The sequence below is a fragment of the Homalodisca vitripennis genome, chromosome 8, assembly GCF_021130785.1.
Source record: "Homalodisca vitripennis isolate AUS2020 chromosome 8, UT_GWSS_2.1, whole genome shotgun sequence".
In the NCBI taxonomy this organism is placed as follows: Eukaryota; Metazoa; Arthropoda; class Insecta; order Hemiptera; family Cicadellidae; genus Homalodisca; species Homalodisca vitripennis.
In genome coordinates, this window is record NC_060214.1 from 20,157,745 (window position 1) to 20,183,595 (window position 25,851).

General features: G+C 34.3%; 1 protein-coding gene across 5 annotated transcripts in view; it reads right to left on the reverse strand.

Moving 5' to 3' along the window:
• Window positions 1-950: 950 nt before the first annotated feature.
• The window catches only part of LOC124367405, a 254,170-nt gene continuing 229,269 nt past the window's right edge, over window positions 951-25,851 (reverse strand). The window contains exons 3-10 of one of the 5 annotated variants that reach the window (XM_046824198.1): window positions 16,791-16,940; window positions 16,582-16,665; window positions 13,561-16,480; window positions 10,764-11,702; window positions 8,279-9,890; window positions 7,166-7,263; window positions 6,860-7,030; window positions 951-3,098 (exon numbers count right to left, since the gene is read on the reverse strand). In XM_046824198.1, the coding sequence (XP_046680154.1) occupies window positions 6,891-7,030; window positions 7,166-7,263; window positions 8,279-9,890; window positions 10,764-11,702; window positions 13,561-16,480; window positions 16,582-16,665; window positions 16,791-16,940 (5,943 nt within the window). In that variant the 3' untranslated portion in view covers window positions 951-3,098; window positions 6,860-6,890. Of the gene's footprint in view, window positions 3,099-6,859; window positions 7,031-7,165; window positions 7,264-8,278; window positions 9,909-10,763; window positions 11,703-13,560; window positions 16,481-16,581; window positions 16,666-16,790; window positions 16,941-25,851 lie in introns of all 5 variants that reach the window. The other 4 variants (XM_046824197.1, XM_046824196.1, XM_046824200.1 and 1 more) reach the window with 4 other exon arrangements.

A 25,851-nucleotide genomic window follows, 5' to 3' on the forward strand; every position in this document is an offset into this window, starting at 1 on the left:
AATTCACATGTAGTGTTTTAATCTAATTTAACATTTTTTTTAAATTTTTACATATATATTAGACATACCTTCCTGATTTTAAAAATGTTACCTCTTTGTATTTGTTTTGATGCCATGTTTTTATTTGGGTGTAAATATTTACTATAACCACTTTGTTTTTAGTTATGTAGGTCAGATGTTTTCCTTGATAATGAAAGGCCTCCCAGAAATAAAATATAATGATTGAGTGTTTGATTTTTTTTTAATTGATGAATCATTAATAATGAGTATATTTAAATGTAACAACTTATATATAGATATTTGCATGGCCCAGGACAAAGTAATGACACATCATTTACCATTTCAAGTATCAGAAATAAACTTTATTAGTGAATTAATATACAAATTGATATCTGAACAACATTATACACATAAATATAGGTTACAAACTTAAAAAAGTACATGCACTGGTATCAATTCAACAAATAAATATAATCTATCATTAGTGCCTTAAGCATCATCCAGGTATTAAAAAGCAGTAACTTGTATGTCATGGTAAAGTAAATTTTAAACTAAGAGTACATTTTTGAAACTTCAATCGAGACAATTGAAGGTTGAATTAATTTTAATCCTTACTTTTATATAGAATTAATTTCGGCATGTATAGACTGTTAACCCTGTGTTAGTCGTAACGACCTCTGATTCTGTGTGATGTGAAATTTTTATTCTATACTTTTAAGAATTGTACTTATAAATTATCCTTTTTTGTGACTCACTTTTAGAACCTCCTCTCTCACTAGAATAGGTGAAAGTTATGTTTTGATGAGTTACCAGATCAGTGTTCTGGTTTTCTTTGTGTTCTGTACTAAGACATATTATTTTTAAATCTCCAATAAATTTTATTATTTTTAATATTAAATTAATTAACCCTTTGGGTACCAAGAGCCGATGAGATCGGCCGAGGGGTTTTCCCGAATAGTGCTGAGGGCCGACTAGATCGGCTTTTTGAATATTTATTATTCTGTTTCTAAATGATGAAATATTGCATTCTTCTTAGTCTATTTATACATAATAAATCAAATAAACATAGATTGTCTATCTTGGTATGATTCGTTACAGCTGATAAAAACTATTAGCCAAACATGAGAGAAAACGTTTATACGAGTACAGATTTTCAATATTTTGCACTAATACATAAGAAGAGTTGTATTCAATATTACAGATACTTACTTTTTTGAAACTTGGTAAGTTATACCGGCTCCTACTTACATAGGGAACAATAAATCATTTGCATACAAGTGTATTAAGACAATAAAATAAACAATTTTCTTTATCAAAAATTACAATTTTTCTTTACCAATACATAAAAAATTAAAATGTTTTGAACAATTTTTAATTTAAATATTTCAACAGATTTTATCATTTACATAAATATAATTCATATCACACTTTTCTCCCAATACAATAAAACAAAAATCATTCCATTATGTTTATTTTCAAAAAGTTACAAATTATTTAGCTGAACACTACACAAACATCAAGAGTGCTTGGCACTCAAAGGGTTAAAGCAATGTTTACTTTTTATATTGAACTGAAATCAATATTTTAGTTTGTCAAATCTCGTTAAAAATCATGGTTTGAGTAAATTTTACTGCAAGTTAAATTTATGACTTGTATAAGTATTTCAAAGTCTATAGAGCAATTTCATAAATTCTTCACGTTGAAAAATAATACTATTAATTTGACACTATATAATTAAAGTTTTTCGTTGTTACATAAAAAATTATTTCTGAGGGGTTTCTACGAATTATTTAACCCCGATCATCAAAACCGTGCACGACTAACACATGGTTCACTACATAGCCAATTCACAACTTGTTGAGCTTTGCTTCACAATAATTTACATATAATACAAAATAAAACTTTGAACAAGCGTAGGAACTCGTAAATCTTAATGCTTCCTAAAATTAGAGAGTACCAAGCACATAACATTCACAATAACGTTGAATTACTCGGAAACTGTATCAGAGAATCAAAGATGAGAGGAAAGGTCATATAGTAGTTCTGTAAATCAAAGTTATTACAACTTCAAACCCTTTGCACTCGCAAGATGAATGGATACCCGCAAGGATGTATTGAGTTCGCCCCTGATAGATAAGCGATGCAATCATAAATCAATTTCACCACTTGTATCTTGTATCTTGTATCTGTTAAGATCGAGTATAGTGCCAACTTACACAGTTCTTTCAGAATCAGCTAGATCATATTTATTTTGTTTTATTTGTTACTAATACTTTTTTAATTATTTTTTCAATATTTCTAAATACGTTACAAGTTTTTAATCATAACACACAAATAGAAGACACTACTAGGTTTCAATTCAAAATTCATATACCGTACACAATTTTTAATTCATATAATAATAGTATGTATAGTTTACTAATACTCTCACTCCTAGATAAAGAATAATAGTAGCCACATTCAGGGTCTGTATAGGTTGGCTGACAATGATTTAAAATTTATTTGCATGTCTGAAGGTTGGTATGAAGCATGTCAAGCTAAGAAAAGTGTGGTCTGAGAAAAAAAATCATAGATTCATATTTTTAACCCTTTTGATACATCCTGTTTCAATCTCCACTGAAACCAACGAAGATGATGATCAATTTTCTTCTTAGAGAAAATTTCTTTGTGGATTTCAAGAAAATCAAGGTTGTTGTGTGTATATACAATGTAAAATAACTCGGATTCTGGACTAAAAGATTGTGTATATTAACAAAAATAAATTCCAATTATTAGAAAACCTCAATACGAGCACAAAGGGTTGAACATTTCAGTTCCACAGAAGGGTTCTTGAGATGCACACCATTCGACTTCCAACAATACTGGGAATTTTGAAACCAAAATGTAAAACTTGAGAATTTACATTATCTTTTCATCGTAAGAAACCAGTCCTTAAACTATTCATATTTTAAAATGATGCAAAAGTACTTTAGTTGAGTATTTTGATAACCTAGACAGTGAGAGCCATGGGGGTGAGATCTGTTCAGTCTGCGTCGAGATGTTACTCTCGAGCTAAGCCACTCTTCGCTTCCGATTGACTAGTCTCTGACTTCTTCTTTCTGTAACAAAGGACATGCAACTCACTGATCACAGTTGTTCACCATTTCTGTAATGTGCTACAGGCCAGGTCTAATGCTCTACTTATCTTTAACAAAACTAATTATTCAGCAATTCAAATTTTGAATGGTAAGACGTGTTACAACTTGCAACATTAAACCGATGCAATTTTTACAACTTCATACATTTTGTCAAATTATTACTGATAACACGTTCACGATGACATGTATCCCTACGGAACTGCCATTGTGTACTCGATCTGGTACACACCGTGCTTTAGTAAAGTGTGTCGTGCGCCCGATGGGGTTCACGTTGCTATGCATTTCATTGTTGCGTTTTATTGTTTGCTTTGTCCTGGTAGTTTGTTAAATTTGATCCCAAGCTTAAATAAATACCTCACAACATCGAGTAGCCTGTTGGGTACTTTTGCTTAATTGCTTAATTTTTAAGGCTAATTCATTTTTTTAGGTACCTCTTGGGGTACATGGTGAAAAAAAACATAATGAAATAATTGTTTTGCGCAAAATTGCGAAGCCCACATATCTTTCTCGTTATACTTAGATATTTAACGTTAAAAAACCGATTCCGGGTTTTTGCCATTATTATTAAAAAATTTGATGGCAAACAAAAAAGTCCAGAATAACGTTGATGTTGTGAACGTGTTAAACACTGCATAACTATATGTGGATTTATAGTACAGTTTTTTGTTCTTTAACAATGATTACTGACAAATGTACTTGCTTTATTTTTTTCTTAACTTTAAAAACAGAAAGATTTGATATAATTTCACAAGTATTACGGCCAATATTCTAGACTTGAAGTGACTCAGCATTGAACCGATCCTGCTTGTATCCTTTTGTGGCTTCAGTTTATAATTTTTAATGTAACAAGTATTTGATTACCAATAAGTCAATTTACTTATAATGTAAATTTATTTATTGTGACTTACTACTACTTAAAAATGGCCCCAAAATAATAAAAATTTATGTTTAATTATTGTATTTAAAGAGTTTGAGTGCCAAAAACTAAAAATATAGCCTTCAAAACAAGTTTTTGCATTTTGTTTTAAGGAATTTTAAAAGATAATTCACAAAAACTTTTGAAGACAAGTTGAAACTGTTAACATTGAGGCACATTTTCTCACACAATGTTTAAAATATATCTTAAATTAAAAATATAAGTTTTAATTTTTGTGAACACAAAATAATGAATTGCATTATGTTCAAGTATGAAATATGTTCATAAGTTGGCCATATCAATTTTACATTGAACAACGATTTTATAAACATTTGCAGAACGCAAAAATACAAATACAAACGCAAAGCAGTAACAATTCCATCAATCAAAAACCAATTTTTCTTCCTTTCTTATGCTGTTCCAAAAATCCTATGTTTAAGGTAGGTAGTTTTATAGGATTTCTAAATCTTTGTAACACATCCGATGAACTCATTACTTTATGTACTAAATCAAGTATTTTACAATAAACATTTAAATAAAATACAAGGAAAAACATTTTAGATGTCAAAAAACAGATACAAACTTAATAATACAAAAATTAATTGGATACTTACATTAAAAGTATTGTTTTGAAAAAAAAAACAAATTCCAGCAATGAACATAGTGTTTATTTATTTAAGTTTGTATTTATTAAATTTTCAGTTTTTGAAAAAGTGATCACATTTATATTTAAGTGAGTCAAAATTGGTAGTCAGTAGGAAACTGAATTGGATCACTTGGTGGAAGAAACTTAAGAAACTATAATTGTTTGAACAATTACCCAACAGATATTAACATAAGATTACTTATTTATATTGAAACTTAAAACTATTGTACTAATCACTGCAGAATAAATTTAAACTATTATCACTTTGCACAATAAAACATGCAGATAAACACAATGTCAAAAATATTTTGCTACAAACTAAAAGCTTGTTAGTGACATACATTTACTGATAAATCACTAATAAGCTAGAGTGAAAGTACAAATTTGTTTAATCATGCCAAGCTAGTAAGATGGTGATGAGAAGTTACAATACTGTTGCTGAGAGTACTGAAGCATGGTTTAAATAAGAAGCATCTTCACGCAGCAGTTATAGAGAGATAGAATTTATCACAAATAAAATAAAATTGGGTTGTGATTGTTAAATGTGACAATAGGTGCTAAAAAATTCATTAACTTTGTAAATTGTGCACACCCGTACTCAGATAGTTTGTTTCAGACAATTTTACTGGGGCTCCCCTTAGGTGACCTGGGTGACAGCTCGCTACACGTTTGTTTGAAGGGACTGTTCCGACAGAGAGGGGCAGGACAGGACAGGGCCCCCCCAGAGCTGAGTACGGCCCTGGATTTGTGTTTTAAAATAGAATTTAGCTAACTCATAAAGCAGAGTGATTTGTTGATTTTTAACCTGTAACTTACCACTTAAGAATATTTTAACGTTAGATACTACTGATAAGCCAAAGATTAGTAATGAGTATTGAAAAGTTAGAGGAAGATTAACAAGCTTGGTCGGGAAAAGAAGAAACATAAAATGTCATTATTTGTCCAAATAAAAGTTTATACTGATCCCGCTGTATACATGGACCTCTCATTCTTTTACCGGATGAAATAATTTTTTTTTTAATTTTAAAATTAATAAATAATCACAAACCCGGTCAGTTGCCATATCATATCCTTGCAAGGCTCTTTTTAATTAAAAATTATTTAATTAAAATTTGTTAAATGGACACCATCATTCTTTTTCATTTTAAATTCAGTACAAATGGAAAGTTCAATACATATACAATATACTACAACACCGTTGCCTACCTTTTTTCTGGCAACTAGGTGTGAACAGGTAAATGGGTGTGAAAATTTCCCATCATTCTTTTTCTCAAAAAATCAAACATGAAAATGTAGGTATCAAAGCTAGGTAAAAAGAAATCAGTATCTATTACAAATATCTGTTTCCAAAACAAGCTTGTTGAGATTGTGTTATCCAGGGCTGAAACTAAAAATTTAAGGTAGCTCAATATCTTTTGGCCCCATCCCCAGAAAAATCTCCAATGAGGGATTTCCTGGTTTTGGGGTACCAAAAACTGCCTCTTCAGTAATTACAACCCTGTATTAGGCTCAAATTTGTTATGAATATGAAGCACAAAGTTTAAGTTAAGCAGTACATGCTTAAAACAAATAAATAAAAGTTTAATGTGAACATAACAGTATTTAATCTTAAGGAAGGCAAGTATAATAGTAATAATTATTCTTTTGTGCCCTGTCTTAGGTTGTTATAGATTCCACAATTATTATAAATATTTAAATGTTTTAGCATGAGTCCGTTAAACAAATTAAACTTTTAAAATAGTCTATGTAATACTATAATTAATTGTCAAACTGTGAAAACTCATCCATGAATATTGACAAGCATGAAATGCAGCATTCAGTTTCCAGAGCTTGTAAAAATTGGGACAGACAGAGTGTAAGTTGGAATCATTCACGAAACAAATTTTTTATTGGCCGTTGGCTGTCAAGGTTTTCTACAGTATAACATAAGACATATTGCGAAACTAAAATAGCATTACTCAATTTGTTGTTAAGTTCTCTTTTTCAGCTTTTAATCACAACAACTACAGTTATTCAGCTACCAAACTCGTGTTAAAAGAAACACTGAAACTGGAAATGCGCAAAGTTAAGAGAAAAGGAAACAGAAGAGTTTTTAATGAATACATGGGGATGAATTTACAAAATGGCAGATGGAGGATATTGCAATATTATGCTTTGTACCGGTACTGTTTAGAAAAGTACGCGGTTCGTGTCAGAAACAGGGGCATTGGGGGCGTGGTGCGTGGCTTGTGCGAGTGCGTGAGCGTGAGCTGTGAGGTACGTACTGAGTGCGGGAACTGTGAGTCACCACGGTCTGAGGCCTCCTCTCACGTCGCTCACCCGCTGTTGAACCTACGGCAAGTAAAATTTACAGTTTAGGATTTAAAGTAACCTGGAAATAGTATTCAAAATATTTTTAAACATAAAAAAAACTTGAAAAACTATACAAAATTACAAACGCGTTTAAGAATGATCTAAAACTATTACCTGTAATGGTTTTGGAATGCCTGGAACACCTGTTCTCCACTTGCGTTTTCGCTCTGTGAGATGTGTGAGCTTCGCTTGTAATTGCTGATCGTTGGACTCTGATAAAACATCAAAATATTTTATTTTCAGTAACTACTTGTTATTATTAAAACTCTAATTACAGCAGATCATACTGACCAGCTGCAATGAGTGGTGCCTTTCAATCTAAATTCCCATGTTTTCTCATAGAAAAGTAATAAATGTTTAAAAATACAAACATTTTAAGTAAAAAACTTTGGTAAGTTTTTATATCAAGAATATTCACTTCACATCTCTGTTATTTTATCTAGAGAACTAATGAATTTGGGGAGAGTTCAGGCAACTGATATTTTCCCGTAGTGGACAGAGAGTAAGGCCCCATTTTGTTCCTTAAAAAGTTCTTGTCACGTTTCTTTGTTGAGAACGATCTTTCAGCAGTACATGTCAGTAATACTGAATTATTTAAATAATAATAATTGCTTACTAAAAAAGTAATTGAAAAAAGTTGAAAATTGCTGGAGGGTCTGGACCCCTTGCACCCCCCTTGCATCTTACTGTTGGTAAATTAAATACCAATAAATTATGTTTTAAATTTGACCATACAAAATTTTAAACTCTGTATTCAATAAAATAAACTACATCTTTAACCCTTCAGTTATAAACCGTTTTAATGTGTCAATACAAAACATAAAAATCTTCTAAATTTATGTATTTTACAAATGTTCCTGAAAATGTAAGAAAATTCATGAAATCCTTTGTTGTATTTTGGAGGAGTTATAAATAAGGATACAACCATTCTACATAGGTGTAGTTCTCAAATGATTACTCTAAATTGTTTGTATATGGTCACTTTCAAAAGTTGCATTATAAAATATATTAGTTTGTTGCTCAAGTATAAAGCTACAAAGTTTACAATGAATCAGAAAACATTAATTGGACTGTTAAACAGTTAATTTTTTAGCTGAGTTTTTAACCAATGTTACAACTACCTTATTAATTGTTGATTGATGGTTAAATGATGGAGAATATTTTCACAGTAGTTGCTCAATGCTTACATCAGACATACATCATAAAATAAAAATGTCTTATACTGACCTCTCCTTAGTCCTGGTCTCGGCAACAATGCTTGTCAAATCCTGTTTGGACCCGCTAAGTTTTCCGTTCTGCAATCGAGATCTCCTGAATACTCGCTTGGTCCTCAGAGACCCTGTGTCACTCCCGGAACCCATGTCTTCCGATGAACTAGCGGCAGTCTGGAGCAGTAGTTCCCGACTGCTTGCTCGCTGCAAAAGCCTCGCTGCTCTCCGCTTGCTCCGATCCTCAGGCGATAGGAGTGGCTTGACATCACCGGACTTAAACTCGCTAGAGGGACCACTGTCCATTGAGGAATTCGAGGATGTTTTCCCAACTCGTGTTTTTGATGAGGATCTGTATTCTCTTCGAAGATCAGTACTCCTGGTAGACTTGATAACTCCCAAGCTTTGTCTGCTTGCGAATTTGTTAGTGTTAGTTTTTTTATTCGGCAATTCAGAAATGGTGCAAAGTGGTTGTGAGGTGGGTTTTTCTCGCCTTTTCCTGAACTCATCTTCGCTACTCGCTCTGAAGGAGTCATCATCAGTGTAACCATTCACAGCCAGCAAGATTTGATCTGCAGCTTTTGTCAGCTCTTCTAGTATCGTCGATTCTGTTTCAGTGTTGTCATTTGAGTCCCTTCTTTCTGCGTAAATTTCTCTGTTTTGGTAGATGGGTGATTCGGTTCTTTTCTGATTCGGTTTCGTTACATTCGGTTTTATTGTTCTCTCACTTATTTTGTTTTCACTTCTAGTGTCTTGTTTTCTAATGTAAGACTCGGATTTTTTCCTAGCCTGGACTTCTTTTGGAGTGTTTAGCCAACCATCTCTACCACTACTGCTAGTTGATAGTTTCCTTTCCTTAGTTTTCATTTCATTCAGAGACTTTTTCGTATCACTTTTTTTTACTGATTCCAATTTATCCTCAACTTTGTGCTTATATTGATGTACTGAACTACTCTGACTTGCCGATTTAGATATCTGATTAGTAACAGATTTTGAAGCGAATATTTTGTCACTTTTCCTGGAATTGTTCTGGAAAGCATCAACTTTGATAGTTGCTGCCGATGTCACTTTCTTAGAGGTTCCACTAGTTGGTGATGATGACATTTGCCGATTATTTTCATTGTACAAGACATTCCTCTCAGCCGTTCTTTCTAAAAAGAGAGCCTCTTTCGTGGGAGACTGAGAATTCCTGCTGAACCTGCTTGGCGATGAAGTTATGTCCCTAACTTGCAGCCTAATAGGTTTCTGAGTTGAAGGCTGTTTTGTTGAGTCAATATAATCACTTTCACTAAATTTACTTGCTGTGGTCTCCCTGAGAGGGACCTTAGAAAAGCTCCAAGTCCTATCACCGTTCAGAGACATTTCCACCTTGCTGGATATACCAGAAGAGTCTGTATTAAGGAGATTTCTAGAGACAAAGGACGTTGTAGGATGCTGAGACTCCAGAGACTCTCTGAAAAGTGCCACTGGCTGCATGGGTGAGGGCTGCTGCGCATCAGCGTAGTGGAGAGAGATAGATGTTATGCGAGGAACTTCTGGATGAGTGCTCACTGCAGCTTCTAGGCCTTGCCTATGGTGCAGAGGTGAATGACCTCTTGAGCCAAAACTGGGTGATATTCTAGGCACCAGGTCTGCAACAGAAGGCTTCACTGAAAAACAAATATGTAATTACAAAACTTAATACATACGCAAATAATAACAAAATTTGTTTGGTAACTAATTTTAAAAGAGCAGTCTGGTCAGGTGCCAGCCATGTAGCCAAGGTTTCACTTATGACAAAGATCTAAGTTTAAAACTATGTATAAATGGGAACTCATCTTAAATTCGAGATGAGTGCTCTGGTCTGTATTGTAATTTGGCCTTGTTTGTGCCCGGTCAAGTACATTAATTTGACATAAGTCCACTAAAAAGTTTTGTTAGAAACAAATCACTTTATTTGTGGATCTCTTTAGTGAGTGTTGGGTTTTATTAAAGGAGAGGCTGATCTCTGCCCATCCTCATGTCCTTCTAGCCTGTCTAGGATTTTATCAAACAGAAGAGGAAGAGGTTCGATACAGTACAAGGTTGATGATACTTTTAAAAAGTGCAATGATCACAGGCAGGATTTGAACCCATGTTATCTCTACCTTAGATCTAAAGTCTGCCATCCAAGACGGCTCGGTCACAGATCTCATTACAAATGGACATGGCACTCTAATGGATCACTATAACTCTAATTCTAAGTATAAAATAATGTAAGAAAATTTATAAAATGTTTTCTTACACAAAAATTATTGTATGCAGGTCACATTAAATGTGATCTGAGTGTCTTTATAGTGAATGCAACAACTTTGTGGACTCTTCATATTTTGCATAAGACTGATGTTAAATGTTTAATTTATTTGTGAAACATCTGCAAGCTGCTGAGAAGTGATCGGCTTTGTGGTTGGATTACTAAAAAAGGATTGCTTGAAGAAACACAAGGAATTGTAATTTTAAAGAAATAAATATTCCGATTCCAGTACCTTTCTTTTCCACTTGTTTAGTGCTCTGCTTGAGAGACCTCACTCTGCTCCAGCTCCCAGACCATTCACTGCTGAGTGTGTCATCATCATTGTCCGTGCTCATGTATGCTCGTACTTCCTCGTCTGCTTTGAGGCTATCCTCGCTCAACTCTCCAGAGTCCACAATCTCTCGCAGCAGATCTAACTGGTTCATCACGCTCACCGTTGGTTGTTGACTGGCCACGCTCAGAATGTTATCATGATTGTTGGTCTCCTTTTTGAAATCTTCTTTGAGGCTGAAAACACTTGCTTTTGGAACCTCAGCTTTACACACTTTCTGTGGTGACTCAATGATGACTTCATCGATACATCTGCTCAAATCATCAAGTGCATTTAGAACCCCCGGTATGCCATTCATGGCTTCTTCCGACTTCTCAGGGATCTTGTGTTTTTCACTTAAAGAGGTGTTAATTTTTATACTTGTAGCCTGATGCAGATCCCTTCTGACAGCACTCCTGTTGACGAAATACGTCTGAGTCGCCGAAGAAATTTTCCTCACCGGAGGAATAGTTTTTGTGTTGATATCTTGATATGTTTTCTTTCTTTCCTTCTCGAACGTGTTGTGCTTTTGCGAGTACTGGCTAACTTTTTCGCTGACAGAACTCAAATTCTTTTTACAAAGAGGCTCCTTCACCTTTTGAACATTTTTACCGCAGTTGTCTCGAATCAGATTCGTTGAAATCTCCTTCACTGAGACCTTCTTTTCGAATTCTCCTAAATGGTTGATGCTTGGATTCTGTACTTCCATGACAAGCGATGTCGACTTCAAAATGTTCCTGCTGAAGCTATCTCTGGTCTGTTCAGGAGGACATTGGTTTACCGGAGTGGAAAAACTTTGCGAGTACGTTATCTTCTTCCCGCTCCTGAGCCCTGGCTCTGGCTGCTCGGCAGGTCTTGTATCTGCAAGACACACCCTGTCACAGTTTCTCATCCTGAGCACATGGTCACATGCAGCAGTTTAGAAAGAGTTCTCATGCAGTGCAAATGGACAAGCTCGGCCCAAGGCTTTAGTGCCAGCGGTCAATGCAGAAGATAGAGTAAAGAGTTACACCAAAACAGAGTTGAAGATAGATGGTTTTTAGATGAACAGACAAAGAAAGAACACAAACACAACAGTCCTTATAATACTAGCGATAGTACAATACAGATTAATAAGAAAACAGTTGACAAGAATAAGGATCATATTACAACAGAATGTCTTTGACATATACTATTTACAAATTCAGATTAACTAATTGTAACACTAGGAAGTACAATAAGATAAGCATATATAACAGATAAAACATGAAAAGTATAGAATTTGTGCATTATTTAATATGTTCACTGGTCACTGCATTTAAAATTTATCTTCTCTTTGTGGTTGAGGATCGCAAGATCTAAAATCCGGAATTGAAGATCGTATCTGACTTCTTGTACACTATTATTACAATAATTTTGTACTGCATTACAAGATCCATTGATTGGAGAGATCTATTTATTTATAATACACAATAAAAGGGCTTTCTAAAAACACATATACATACATTTAAGCTCAAAATTATTGTTTAAAATACAATGGGAAGGTTAATCATACAATACGTCAACTTAAATAAGCAATATAAGGTATCGAGGATCTTGTAATACAGAGGAAAAGCTGAACTATATTTTCAATTAAGTAAGCTAAATGTATCTAATAAAATACATAAATTTATTAAATTTCAAACATACAAAGCAAATTGTGAATTGTTTGAAAATAAATCTTAGACAAAATATTAAGTAGTACATATTTTTTTAGCACAGAGAATTTTGTTTTGTTTTCTTAGTAACATATTAAGTAATGAAAGTAAGTAACATTGAAGAGGCATACTCTGTTGGAATCCAAACATAAACTATTGTTTGTAAGCATACACCACAAATAAAGCATAATATACACGTATTAGCCACAAAATACAAAAACTGGACATTATAAACTTAGGTACATTTCTTATGATAGTAGGAAAGTAAGATAGTAATAATATAAACAAACATTGTGAAAGCAAAAAAAAAACTTAACCATGCTATAACAGTATACCCATGTACCACACAGAAAATACATGCAATCCATAAAAAGTACAAAACAATGAAGCATATCATTATGACACAGGGAAGCTTCTACTCCATTATATGCCAAATACAAGCTTGTCATGAGATGCATGGAAAACATGCAAACAAGTACATAATTTGTTGAACAGTCTAACATATAAAAGAGTTATTTAAAAAATATATAAAGGCTGTAAATTGTTTTTCAGTTCCTTAATAAATAGCCATACAACATTTTGAACTTACTTTTAATAAATATAAACATTTAAAAGTCTCCATTAACCCTTTGAGGTCTCAATAAAAATTGCTTCGACTGTCCTCTGGTCGTATTTAATTTCTGTTAGTTAATATCCGGTCGACCTATTGTCGACATGCGAGCGTTCAGTGAAACTGCCGCCGTCGACCTATAGTCGTCGACCGATCGCAAAGGGTTAAAAAAACTTTAATTATTTCTTACGATGAACAACAACTTATTTATCCAACATATTAAACCTACTGTTATTTATTTCGTATGATGAAATTTAAGTGAATAAACTCTGAATCTATTAAATTACAATTATTATAATAAAACTCAGTTAGCTAATGCAAATTGAACAAAATGTTAATTTTTTTAACACTTGTAAAACTAACAAGGTTTTTATTAATTATCACTACATAATGAATATCTCTAACATAAAGAAGAGTAATAAATGATTCTTACCAAAGGATGACTTCTGCTCCTTAATAGTCCAGCTGCTCTTGAGGCCATCAGAAGCGTTAACTCTAGAAGTAACATCATCAATTTTAGAAGCATCTATCACAGTCGTCTCTTGAGGACCAAAGTTGACCTTGGTGGAATATCCTCTGGTGTCTTCTACATTTTTAATCCGGTCAGCAACGGACCAGGAAGCTCGTCGATGGTCTGGTGGAAAAGAGGAAGATGAGATCCTAACTTCCAAACCGTTGTCTGCGGCTGTTGAGGATGGTTCTGGTTGCACTGCAATTTCCGCTAAATCTGGGGGTTTATTTGCTGCTGGTTTCAATGATTTTAAAAGTCTTTGGAATTCTGTTTCTTTTGGAAAATGAGAGCCTGTCTGCCATTTTGAATTCTCCTCATCCGATTTTATTGACTTCAATTTGACTCCCCAAGAAGAGCCTTCTTCAGCAGTTAAGGGGCTGTCGGGTGACTCACCAAGAATGTAAGGCTTTGGTTTTGGGATGTTGTTTTTAAGGATACTTCTCGGTTTCGGGTTGTCATCCTCTGAGTTGTTTTGTGTTTCTGAGGTATGTGTACTATCAATTTGCTGATGGGAAAGTTTGCTGAACTGTTTACTTTGCAGAACTGTGGTATTTGGATGAGTAAATATGACACTATCATCTTTTTCATTGTCATGAAAAACTGGACTGCCTCGGAAAGTCAATGATTTAGATGTAAAATTCTCAGCAGAAGTACTTTCAGTTGTTAACATGTTCTTTTCATATGGCGTGTCCCCAAATCTAATTTCAGGTAAACCACTTCGATTCGGTGCATCAGAGGTAGTTTTGCGTCTTCTACGATAAAGGTTACTTGGAGGAGGCTTTCCATCAGTTTCAACAATATTGAATCTTCCAGGTTCAGCTGCAAAATGCACTTCTGTTTTGCAGAACTCAACCTTCTTCTGTTTCTTTTCACTCGCTTCATGGTCACTTTCAGTTATAATCTTATTGGAATCTCTATCAGTTTTACTATAAGGAACAACATTCATATGGGCATCTCCTTCTTTGTCATTCACATCATGTATCCCGTTGAGATAGTATGAACCGTAGGATTTCTTGTTGGATAAATACTTGGCTTGATCTACTGCAATGGAATGTCTCTTGAATTCTGAATCAAAAAAGTTGGAAAGGGTTTTTGTTCGATTTCCTCTCCAAGGAATATTTTCAAATTCAGATTTAGTGTCTATGCTAGATGTTTCTCCTGCATCTTTGCCAAATAATAGTTCAGAATATGGAGCTATTACATTTTTAGAATGTGTACTTGTTTCTATCTTGTCAGTATTACTTGAAGTAATATTAGTTTGTTTCAAGAGTAAGTTTGTTGGATCTGTATTGTTAGTCTTTGCAGTTTGCTGGATTGGAATTGATATTGTTATAGGCTCAGAGAGTCTCTGTTTTTCTAAGGTTGATTTTTCATTGAGGCTTCTAATTGCATCTGCAATTTTCCCTCTACCTACACTTTCTTTACATACCTCTAATTGTGGATTTGAAAGTTCGGTTTTGGAGTTCCAACCCCATGAAGAGTTGACATTGCTGCCTGTTAAATTAACAACAGTTTTCCTTCCTTTCTGTATAACAGCATCACCTTCAATATCAATGGCTCTTTTGACATCCGTTTGTTGGTAAGGTTTTATAACTATACTATGAGTTGTTTTTATTGGACTGGTTTGGTTAGTTGATTTTTCCGCAAGCTTTGACCATGAAGAAAACATGTCAGAAGATCTGCAAATTCCACTGTCTGTTGAAGACTCAATTTTACTATTTTCAAACGAAGAATAGTTGCTCTGTTGGTTGCTGACTGGTTCAAAACCATAGGATTTTCTTCTATTGTACCACTCTTCTGACCGGTTACTTCCATTTGTTAAAAACTTGCTTGAGCTTCTAGATTCCAGACTGCCTGTACCTACAATGGGAGGCTTAGTTTTTCTTAGCATCACTTCCATACCAAAAACATATGATTTGACAGAGTTCTTAGGTATGTTGTCAGTATTTTCTGGAATCGGGCTGGATGGTTTAACTTCAGTCACAATGCCATCATCAACATCATCAGTCTTTAATATTTCCTCAACAGGCGAGTTCAATTTCCTTAATCGTCCCTTAACTTCTTTTAATGACTCAACCGTAATAAAAGTTTGCCGCTTCTTTGCAGCAGTTTTAGTAGGACTTACAGCTCCAGCTTCTGAGGAATTTGAACTATCTTTGAGCTCTTCTTCATGACTCCCGTTACGAACAACCCCCAAAACACCTTCTAGTTCGGCAAAGTTATTCCACTGGTGAGTTTTAAAAGAATTTGTAACTAGTTGCTTGCGAGCCTCGATTTCTTTCTTTATCTCTGACACACTTTTAGTTACAGGAATAACAATGTTTTCTTTATGAATGGAGTTGGGTTTTGGGGGAAACTGCAAAGACCTTCTTACCTTAGAAGACCTCCTCCAGTCAGAGCCAACTGAAGCAGCTTCATTGCCATCTTCATCAACTGCATGCAAATCTTCACTTGAGCAACTCTTCTTACGGATAAGGCTTAGGTGACCACTGGATTTTGTAACTTCACTGCTGGCACTATTTCTAAAGTTATAATTTGCCTCTGCTACTTGAGAGTCATCGTTCGTGATACTGTCGTTTTGGTCGCAGCTGAAGCCGTTTGACAGGTCATGTGGTGAATGTCTAGACTGACTCAAATCTTGCTTAGCTTCTTCATGGGCTTTGTGGCAAATACTACTCAGTTCTTTCAACTGTCTATAATCTGCGAGCTCGGAAGCCTCTTCGAGTTTCAATCCAACTATACTCCGAGGTCTGGAAGGTGGACGCCGACTTCCGATTGAGCCACTTCGACCTACACTCGCTTTTGTCTTCTGCGAGCTGAGGTCGAGAGGATTCAATACCAACTGAAACAGAAAAAGCCATGAAAATTCGATGGGAAAACAGAACATGTAGCGTTTACTAATTTCATTCTTTTAAATTAATTGAATTATGAAACATTTTTTACCTTGAGATGATCAAAGTCCTGGTTTTCTGAGTTAGGAAGAGCAAGTCTTTCAGTACCGGTCCAGCCACTCCCTCCAGACAAAGTCTGAAACATATCGCATTATTAATTGATTGTATACCCTTTGATGACTCAGGTCGTGGGATTTATATCACCCCTTTAAATTTCTTGCAATTTTGTTGTTATTGATAAACATAGGACTCAATAATCACCTTGTGACTCTGCCAAGAGCTGCTGGTGCTGGAACGGATCACCTGCACTGAGCCGCCAGGGATGTTGGCTTGGAAAACCTCCAGCTGCTTGGTCTGTTGTCGCTGCTCCTGCCCTCCGTCTGCGAGGTTGCGTGAGCGTGAGTCCACTACCTGCAACAAGCATGACTCAAATTAGGACTATTGTTTGACATCATTTTAATTAAAACACTTAATATACTATTCCTTTTTTGGTTGGATTGTCCTTTATGCAAAGATCTCATAGCTGTTGTAATTACAAAATTGCCACTCCTGAATTCTGAGATTGAACCTGGTTACTGGTTCATCCACGCCCCTGTATAGTTGTTAAATTTTAAGAAATTAATTTTAAGATACTATCGATTATCCTTGTTATTATTGCAAGGGCATTAGGGATGTCACGCCACAATAGACCTTGAAGTGATTGTGAACATAAATTTTAAAATTTCAAAAATTTATGTTAATCTTAAAGAATACAGATAAAATTATTTATAGGTAAAGTTTTAAATAATTTTGTAGAGGTTCAGTAGTTATTAAAGATCATAATTTTATTCAACATATATTTTATGTGGTTCATTCTGTTAAGTATTAATGTATAAAAATTGATACAATGCTGATAAGTTCACATACAATCATAACCGGTTCTGAATACCATTAGAGTAAACAAATGGTGAAGTTTATTTATTTGGTACCAGATAAAATTTTAAACCATTTAAAATAGTACAAAAATATAGGAATGCAGTCAAAAAGGTTATTTTTAAATTGTACAAGAAAAAATAAACATTGAGATCCCTCCAATTCTTTGAGGTATTCATGTAATTTAATATAAAAATATTCAGTAATTTAGACTACCATGCCACAGTCATTACAGTTCTTCTTAAAAGTTGCGATAGATGCCATCGTGTATTTTGGCTAGTGGGAGTAAGAACTTAGCCATAAACAATTTGGGGGGGGGGGGGGAGGGCAAACAACTGATATTTCCTTGTAATCGACTGAGAGTCAGGCTCCATTTTGTTCCTTAAATGTTCTTTATCCATTTCTTTGTTGAGAACGATCTTTCAGCAGTACATACCAGTAATATTGAATTATTTCAATAATAATAATCTTTTTGTAAAAGAGTAATTGAACAAATTGAAAGTGGGGAGGGGGGTCCGGACCCCTTGAACTCCGTCGCTGGCTAGTCCTTGTCAAGATCACTCAATACAGAACCACAATGAAGGTGTTAATCAAAATCTTGAATGTTTAATTTTCAAATAGAAATCTCCATTTGTGGTACAACCTTGTGGTGATTAGACATAAACCAATTTCAAAGATTGTGAAACAGTGCAGATGTATTTATCTTTATTTTATTGTTAGATATTCTAGGTAATTGTTTCAATTTGATACATTAGACAAATAATTCATGTCCTATCAAAACACCTGAGAAAGGTTAAATTATGCATGACTAATGCACGGGCGTTTTCAAGATAAAAATACGGAATCTTTGTAAATCACCAAGAGACATATATGGAAATCAATTTTTATAATAATAATATTGCTACTATATAAGCAATATGGATTAATCAAGCGTTTGTGTTTTCTACGTATTTGCAACAATGTAAATGACTGATAAGACTTTTTTTAAATTCGTTTCACCGACTCTCGTATATAAAAATGAACATAGGAACAAGGCAAGACCACTAGTCTGGCCTTGAGGGGTTCCCCTTTCCAATTATGTATCACAAGGGGATTTTTCCTTTTGAGCGAACCAAACAATAAAAGATAACCTAAAAACACCGTGTCTGTTTCCTTTTCCAATCCACAATTTGATTTGGGGATAACCCCACTTTTTCATCCAATAAGTTATTGTAAGGCAGCGGACTAAAACAGTATTATACGATTTAAAAGATAGAACTTCTTGAACATCGATTGCGGTTATCAAAAACTGTAGCCTAATTCTTGAAACATCGATCGATGAATTGTATTAATGGTTGAATTGGCAGGTTCGAGACCAGAGTATGTAGGCAATACCGCGCTATCGCCGCGAGGAGAGTAGGTGGAGGTCCTAAAATGAGATCGAATTTCCCGTGAGTATGTACTGATTACGTCAGCTGTGGTTTGTTCCAGATATCCAGTGGAATGTGGCACCTGCACAGTCAGCTGACTCTCGCCGACTCACAAAAACAGCTGACGGCTGGACACTTGTTATCGCTGTTCATCGTGGAATCCTTGCCTGCCTTTTAGCGAATTAAAAAAAGTTTGCATTTTGCAATGTACAAAAACAGCTGATTTAGCATATATACTTTCATACGCAGGTGTTTATTTTAGTCGTGCCACCATTTGTATTTTATAAACGATTAAATATTTTCCAATATGGTGGCAAACTTTAACATTGTGAGTGCGTAACAACTATATTTTTGCAGCTTTTGATACAAAACAACATTTAACAAAGTTTTTATTCTTTTTTCTTAAATTTAAGAAAAAAGGTTTTTCGTTTACGAGCAGAAAAATGAATTTTTTATGACACGTTATAATATATTTAAGAACCGTTTGTGATTAATTTAAAACATTATAAAAATGCGAAAGGCGCTATTGTCACGTTATAAAAAAGCCGTCATCATACATGCTTATGTTGTTGGTCATTACTTTATAGTGTGATATGCACATTAACGTTTTATTACTGAAAGTAAATAAAATACTAATAGTCCACTTAACAATAAAGTTATCACTCTCTTATTAAGTTTGAAATTACTCACACGATGATTCAGTAGCATATGATACTTAATTTTGTAACATATAACGATGGCAAATGTCCTGTTATCGTTTCAAACCTTCCATCGTCAATAACAAACATTGAACAAAGAAGGATACAAAACTTAATAATAAAAGATCTTAACAGGCTGTAGCTTCCAAATTAGGGAGTTAAAATAAAAATTGCCATGAATAAAGACACTTTTAACGTTGTTATATATAAAAATCTTAAGAAAATATAGGACGTTACACAGAAAAGAAAGTTGGCCGCCAAATTCAAAAGTTCAACTAAATTTAAAATCCTAAAGTTATATTTTTATTTATTATAAAATATATCTTAAGTGTTCCAGTTAAACTCTCCTGTGCATTTAGTCGTCTATGAGATACCAAAAGCAGCACAGGTAAAATGGACTCATCTGTTTACAAACCTAATTAACGTAAACATTTTGTATATAGGAGAATGTCTAGAATTGGCCAACAAGTATTGCTAAAAAATGTATTAGTTATACATCTTGTTCTCATGATATCCATGGGTTATATAATGTGTGCTAAGAACTCGCTGTTATGGCTAATACAGTGTGGTTTGAGTTGAATATCAAAATAGACACTGTAGGCAAGTTTTATTTTCAAATCATCCATAGGAAACTTAAGTTCAAAATGTTTTTTACTTTAAAACAATTGTTTTCTCTCAACATGCATTGTACCTCTCTCATTTTTGTTACCAAATTCTCTGTCAGTACCCATTGATCAAAAAGCGCAGAAAACTAAAATAAGTGTACTTAAATTTTACCCACATTGAAACTAAAATTGTAGAAAACTAGTTGCTCTCGTTTAGTGCTCCTTGGGGAAAGGGTTCTGTCCCCTCTATAGTTACACTACTGATATAATAGCCCAGGTCGCAAGGACACAGTTATTCCACGAAGAACAGTCTGGAGTCGCGTATAGATCAGAATGCCAAGAACGATTGAAGGTGTTCTAGTGAAATGTGATTCAGACCTTTAAATATGCAAGAGGAAGAGAGAAGAGATTACTGCAACTTGTAGTCAGGCGGCGCACCGGCGAAGAGAGTGTCGATGGTAATGTGTCAGAGATGATAATGAACAATGACGAAACTCCACAGACCAAGCCGGAGTATGCTGCCCACGTTCTGGCGATGTCTGAGGAGCGGCGATGTGTCCAGGGGCGTACTCGGGGGGATTGAGGGGGCACTCGTAATGTCAACACCACGGAGTAACGTAATTGTAGATTTATAAATGTAATGATCTTCAATGGGTTATATTTGTGGAATCAACTTTGGGGTTGGAGTCTTTTTATGCCATCTTCGCAGCGCTTTAAAATAACTTCTCTGAATACAGAAAAGGTGGAAGAACATTTTTATCACTTCACGCGAAATTACATGTATTTAAAGATGAAAATGTAGGTATTTTGTAATCAGGCCCAATTAAATTGGCTAAAGATAAAAAATGTGAAACTTTTACTGCATTTATGAGTTCCAAATTCAGGAAGTGAAACATGTTTTATATTTTTACACAAGTTTGGAATTCGTTAAGAATAAATATATTTAAAACCTGTCATTTTCTTAAAATATATATTTTCCTTGGGTCAAAAATGAAGAAAAATTTCACATCCAAAACAGTTCCGAAAAAAATATATAGGTATTTATTTACAATACCGTGACCATGAAAAATGGACTTTTTTCATGGGTTGGGCATTTATAGCCAAGTATTATTATCACAGGTGCATATAAACTGGGGGGAAAGTATATCATTGTATTATATTGATGCCTTTCGGCCATTATTGCATTAAAGATGGAAAATAACCGACAAAATTTTGTCGAACAACACTGGGAGGGTTAAGGATCAGGGGCATCACGTGATCTGGGATTCGACTTTTGCAAGCTCGAGTTAATTTTTTTTTCTAAAAGAGCAAGCAGTGCGCAGCACTGCGCAGCGGGCAGGCATCGTTGACAGGATTAACGTCATCATTTCAGTAAAATTGCCACAGGTACTGTCAAAAACAGAGTTTTCAGAGGATTTCAAAAAATCGTAACTCCTTCGATTTTCGTTGCCGACGAATTTTTTCTTCACTATTGTTTTCAGGAAAAATTGTAGTTTTCAGGAAAAAAAAATTAACATACCTTTCCATGGTCACGATTTTGTAAATTGATACCAATATATATATAAGTTTGGGGAAGGTGGCTTAACCCCTAAACCTCCTTCGCCGACTACGGCTTTGGTCTAAAAATATTACTCTGCGTAGTATGTTTATATTAAGCACTCCGCGATCGAAGGAAATAAAGAATATTCAGAATAATTAATCCTATTTGATACGAGTACAAAATGTTGAGCATTTCACAACTAATAAGTTGTCAAAATGGTTAAATATACGTAGGCTATGTAATCATTTCAGTTATTTTGAAAAAAAAAACACACATTTTCTTTAATCGTTTTATATTTATGTCCTAAATAACTCAAATTTAATCCTGCCCAATTTAAAACTATCTGTGTAAATGTATTAATTAAAACAATTGAAGTAATCAACTGCAATCATATCACGGCAAAAGTTTAGAATTATTGTAATAGTAATTTTTTGGAGTAAACAATTGTATATTGTTATTATCTGTCATATTGTGTAATAGTCATCCAAGTAAACATTTGTGCTTAAAATTACGGGTTGTAATCTAAAATATCCGCTGGGATCGTGAATTATGGTGATGCGTTACAATTAAATTCAATGTTGCTTACTCTCTAAGTATGTGTAAGTATATTTATTGTTGCCAATTGAATAATCAGTGAATCCTCAAACATTTGAACTTAAAACGGTGTCAATTTAGCTATAAAATAATTGAAAATAGTGAACCTAAACGTTTAAATTTGAGCCAGTGGTAAATGTAAGTATAGAGATAAAACGAATATAAGTATGAATACCTAAAAGTAAGTATATCCAAGAGCAGTCTCCACGTTAGCTTCGTGACGATGGACATCACCGGACACTAGCTCGGCCAACACTGAATGACAGCGACAGCTGTGGGATGGGAGGGGGTGGAGGGGGCAGGATGGTGAGTTGTGTAACCCATTGTTGTATCACGTGACCAAACAGCTGTCTACAGCGTCACCTATACCCTCAACCGACTTAACCTACCTTACCTTTGATGTACTACGCCTACTGTATGAATCACATCGCGAATGTCATAATGTCACTGTCACGAAAGCTGAGCGCCTTATGGGTGATGAGTTTAGGTTCCAGTTCACCTTCCTCATTATAATTGATGAGACGATGAGATTGTCAATTCACCTGATTTTGGAACAATGTAAATTGTTAGTTTTGAGCTTCTTCGTCGTCTACTTTTTTGGATTTCTTCAGACGACATGGCTCCAGATTCCAGGAGTCAAGTTTGTAACAGCATCAGATTTCAGACGCTGCATTAAAGAGGAAGGTGGACTGAAGCTAAACTCAACATTCACATTTAAAAAAATTTTAACGTTGAAAACGGGTTTTCTGTTGCCGTAATTTAGCAATTATTATGATGTTATCGCAAATCTGATGACACCAAAATTATTTAAATAGAATAATAAATAGTTGATTTAGAGCAAATTTACTGTGACAAGACATGGCCACTTTGAGAGCTGCCATTCAGTGTTTGTATTGTTGGCTGTTCACTGAGAACTTCAATGTGGGCGATGTCTTGTCACAGTAAATCTGCTCTACATCAGTTATTCGATTAAAATAGTTTTGTTGGCATTAGATTTGTGATACAATTAAAAAAAAAACTGTTACTCTTTTAGTTTTTGGAAAAAATTGCTGGTTTTTAAGATATACAAAGTTTTTAAAAGTTTTAATAGCCGCCATTTTGAAAACTCTAAAGATAATTTTCATGATAAGTTTTATAGTAACTGAGTTTTGTATAATTTAATTTATTATTTTTGAAGATATTAATTTTTTTATAAAAAATATAAAGACAGATGAGAAGCTAAGCATGAGAGACCCATGTTTATAATATGGTGAAATACGTTTGTCTTGACCTGAGCAATAACGTGGTATACCTATGTCCAGAGAGTTACGGGACACTCTGAATATTCATTGCTCGAAGTTTCCTCATTTTAAAGGAGCACCCTTTGACATATGAAAACACACACATTAGTATACAGTATAAAACATACATGCGTATACAGTGTGTAAAAATCAAAGAGACTGTTATAGTCTAAACTGTTGAATTTAGACTGGTTTAACTCGACAGTTGTAAGATTTTAAAGACCATTTCAGGAACTTTAACGCTCGGATTTCGCGACAACTTTTAATATTAACATGTTCAAAGTTTGGTATCAAAATAAAGATCTATTGAAGTCGAGTTGAAAGCCACAAATAGGCCGACCTCAAAAGGCCAACTATAACTTAAGTTATGAGTGTTTAAAATGGCGCAATCGATTTTGGAGTTGGAAAATATCTTTCTTGTTAGATGCACATCTCTTTAAAATAACTGTACCGAATAAAAATAAGTAGAAACAATTTTTTACTACTCCTCGTAAAATTACAGATATTTAAGTAGGCCTAGGCATAGGCAATTTTGTGATTAGGCCCATATCAAAACTGATGGAGACAGAAATGTTATAGTTGTACAGTATTTACATGAATTATGGTTACGGTTCAAGGAAATTGGTTAAACAATTAAACTAGCAGTTATCCGCGGCTCCACACGCAATTCGTAGGCTTTGCAAGTGTATGGGCACCTCTGGTTCGAGTGAATTATATTTCTGACGCCAATGTCAAGTTTGCCTCGTTACCACGATCAAGAAGATAAGTAAAACTGCATACTTATGAGCAGTACAATTTATAGCCATAGCTGATTTTGCCTTGTTCCCACGATCAATACCACAAATTAATGGAAGATTCCTTTTCACCAGCATAGACAAAAATGTTTAAACTTTCACACTTCATTGGAATTATTTAAACTACTTTCGTATTAAAGAATAGAGCGAAACAGTTTTAGTTCAGAAAATTCATTCTATACGAGTCCCAATGAGACTTGCACATCTTTTTAACGTTTATTGTTATCTTATCGGTTACTGCGTCGACAACACTAGAAGGTTTTACTCCAACTGACATAACCTCAAACTTTCAGGAATACGTTACAAATCGTAGATTTAAAGTTAGTGTTTTCATTAACTGTTAATTATACTTGACATGTACACAAGTGCAGGTAAGTTTGAGCATTTGTTGAGCTTTTTATATTATTAAAACCATCTTTTCATAATATTTTTTTATTTATTTCAAAATTAAATTTGAGAACGTTTGTAGAGTTCAATATCAATAACATTACGTTTATCTTTAGATATAAATTTGTTGTATTTAAAAAAGGTTGTACTGTTAGTGCTGTAGTGCTTTCATGACCTTGTTACGATGGCATAGTAACTGATAACAAACAACAATGTTTTATAACTTGTATAAGTAGCTCCAAAAGTACGAGTACTTGGATTATTGTAATTAAATGTCTAATTGTGTAGGCCTATAAAATAACGAATCTTCAGTAGCCTACTGCTCACACCATTTACATATAATATATTTTTTGTAATACCAAACTATTTACATATAATATATTTTTTGAAATACTAAACTATTTACATTAATATTTTCATTTTTATAAGGATTGAAAATATGTGTTTATTAAAAAAAATAAATAAGGCTGCACATAACCCAGAAAAAGGTTAAAAAACAAAAAACAATTGTAACATCCCTATATTAAATACTCTATAAGGACAAAGTATCTAAAAGTTATAGATTTGACATTAGCTCTAATGGTACCGTTAACTCCTCCGAGAACAGACCTACGAACCAAACTGTTCTCAAAAGGTTTACGAGCAAAGGTCGTCCAGTCCGGTCGGCGCTCTCAGATGGATCGCGAACTGCTCGTGACAACAGAATTTTTTAGGGAATTTCTCAACGAACACCAAAGGATTTTCATTCCATGTCTGGACGGCGCTTTTAGGTGGATCGCGAAATTTTTAGGGAATTTCTCGACGAACACAAAAGGACTTTTATTCCATGTTGGATGGCGCAGCTTGGTGACCTGTTCGTTGATGGGCTCGCGAGAATTTCACGGAAGCTTTACTGATACTAAATTTTCCACAAACGGTTCGTTTTGTAGAGCTGGACTCACAGGATTTATTAGACTCAAAAGGAGAACACAGCGCCTTCAACCCGGATCAAAGGCAAACTGCGAGACATTTGTGTAGGCAGGTTGCGTGTAGCCCCTGACTACTTGAAAGCCGTGGATTATGCTGGTGCTAATTTGAAATTGAAAATTATGGTAATATTGTTT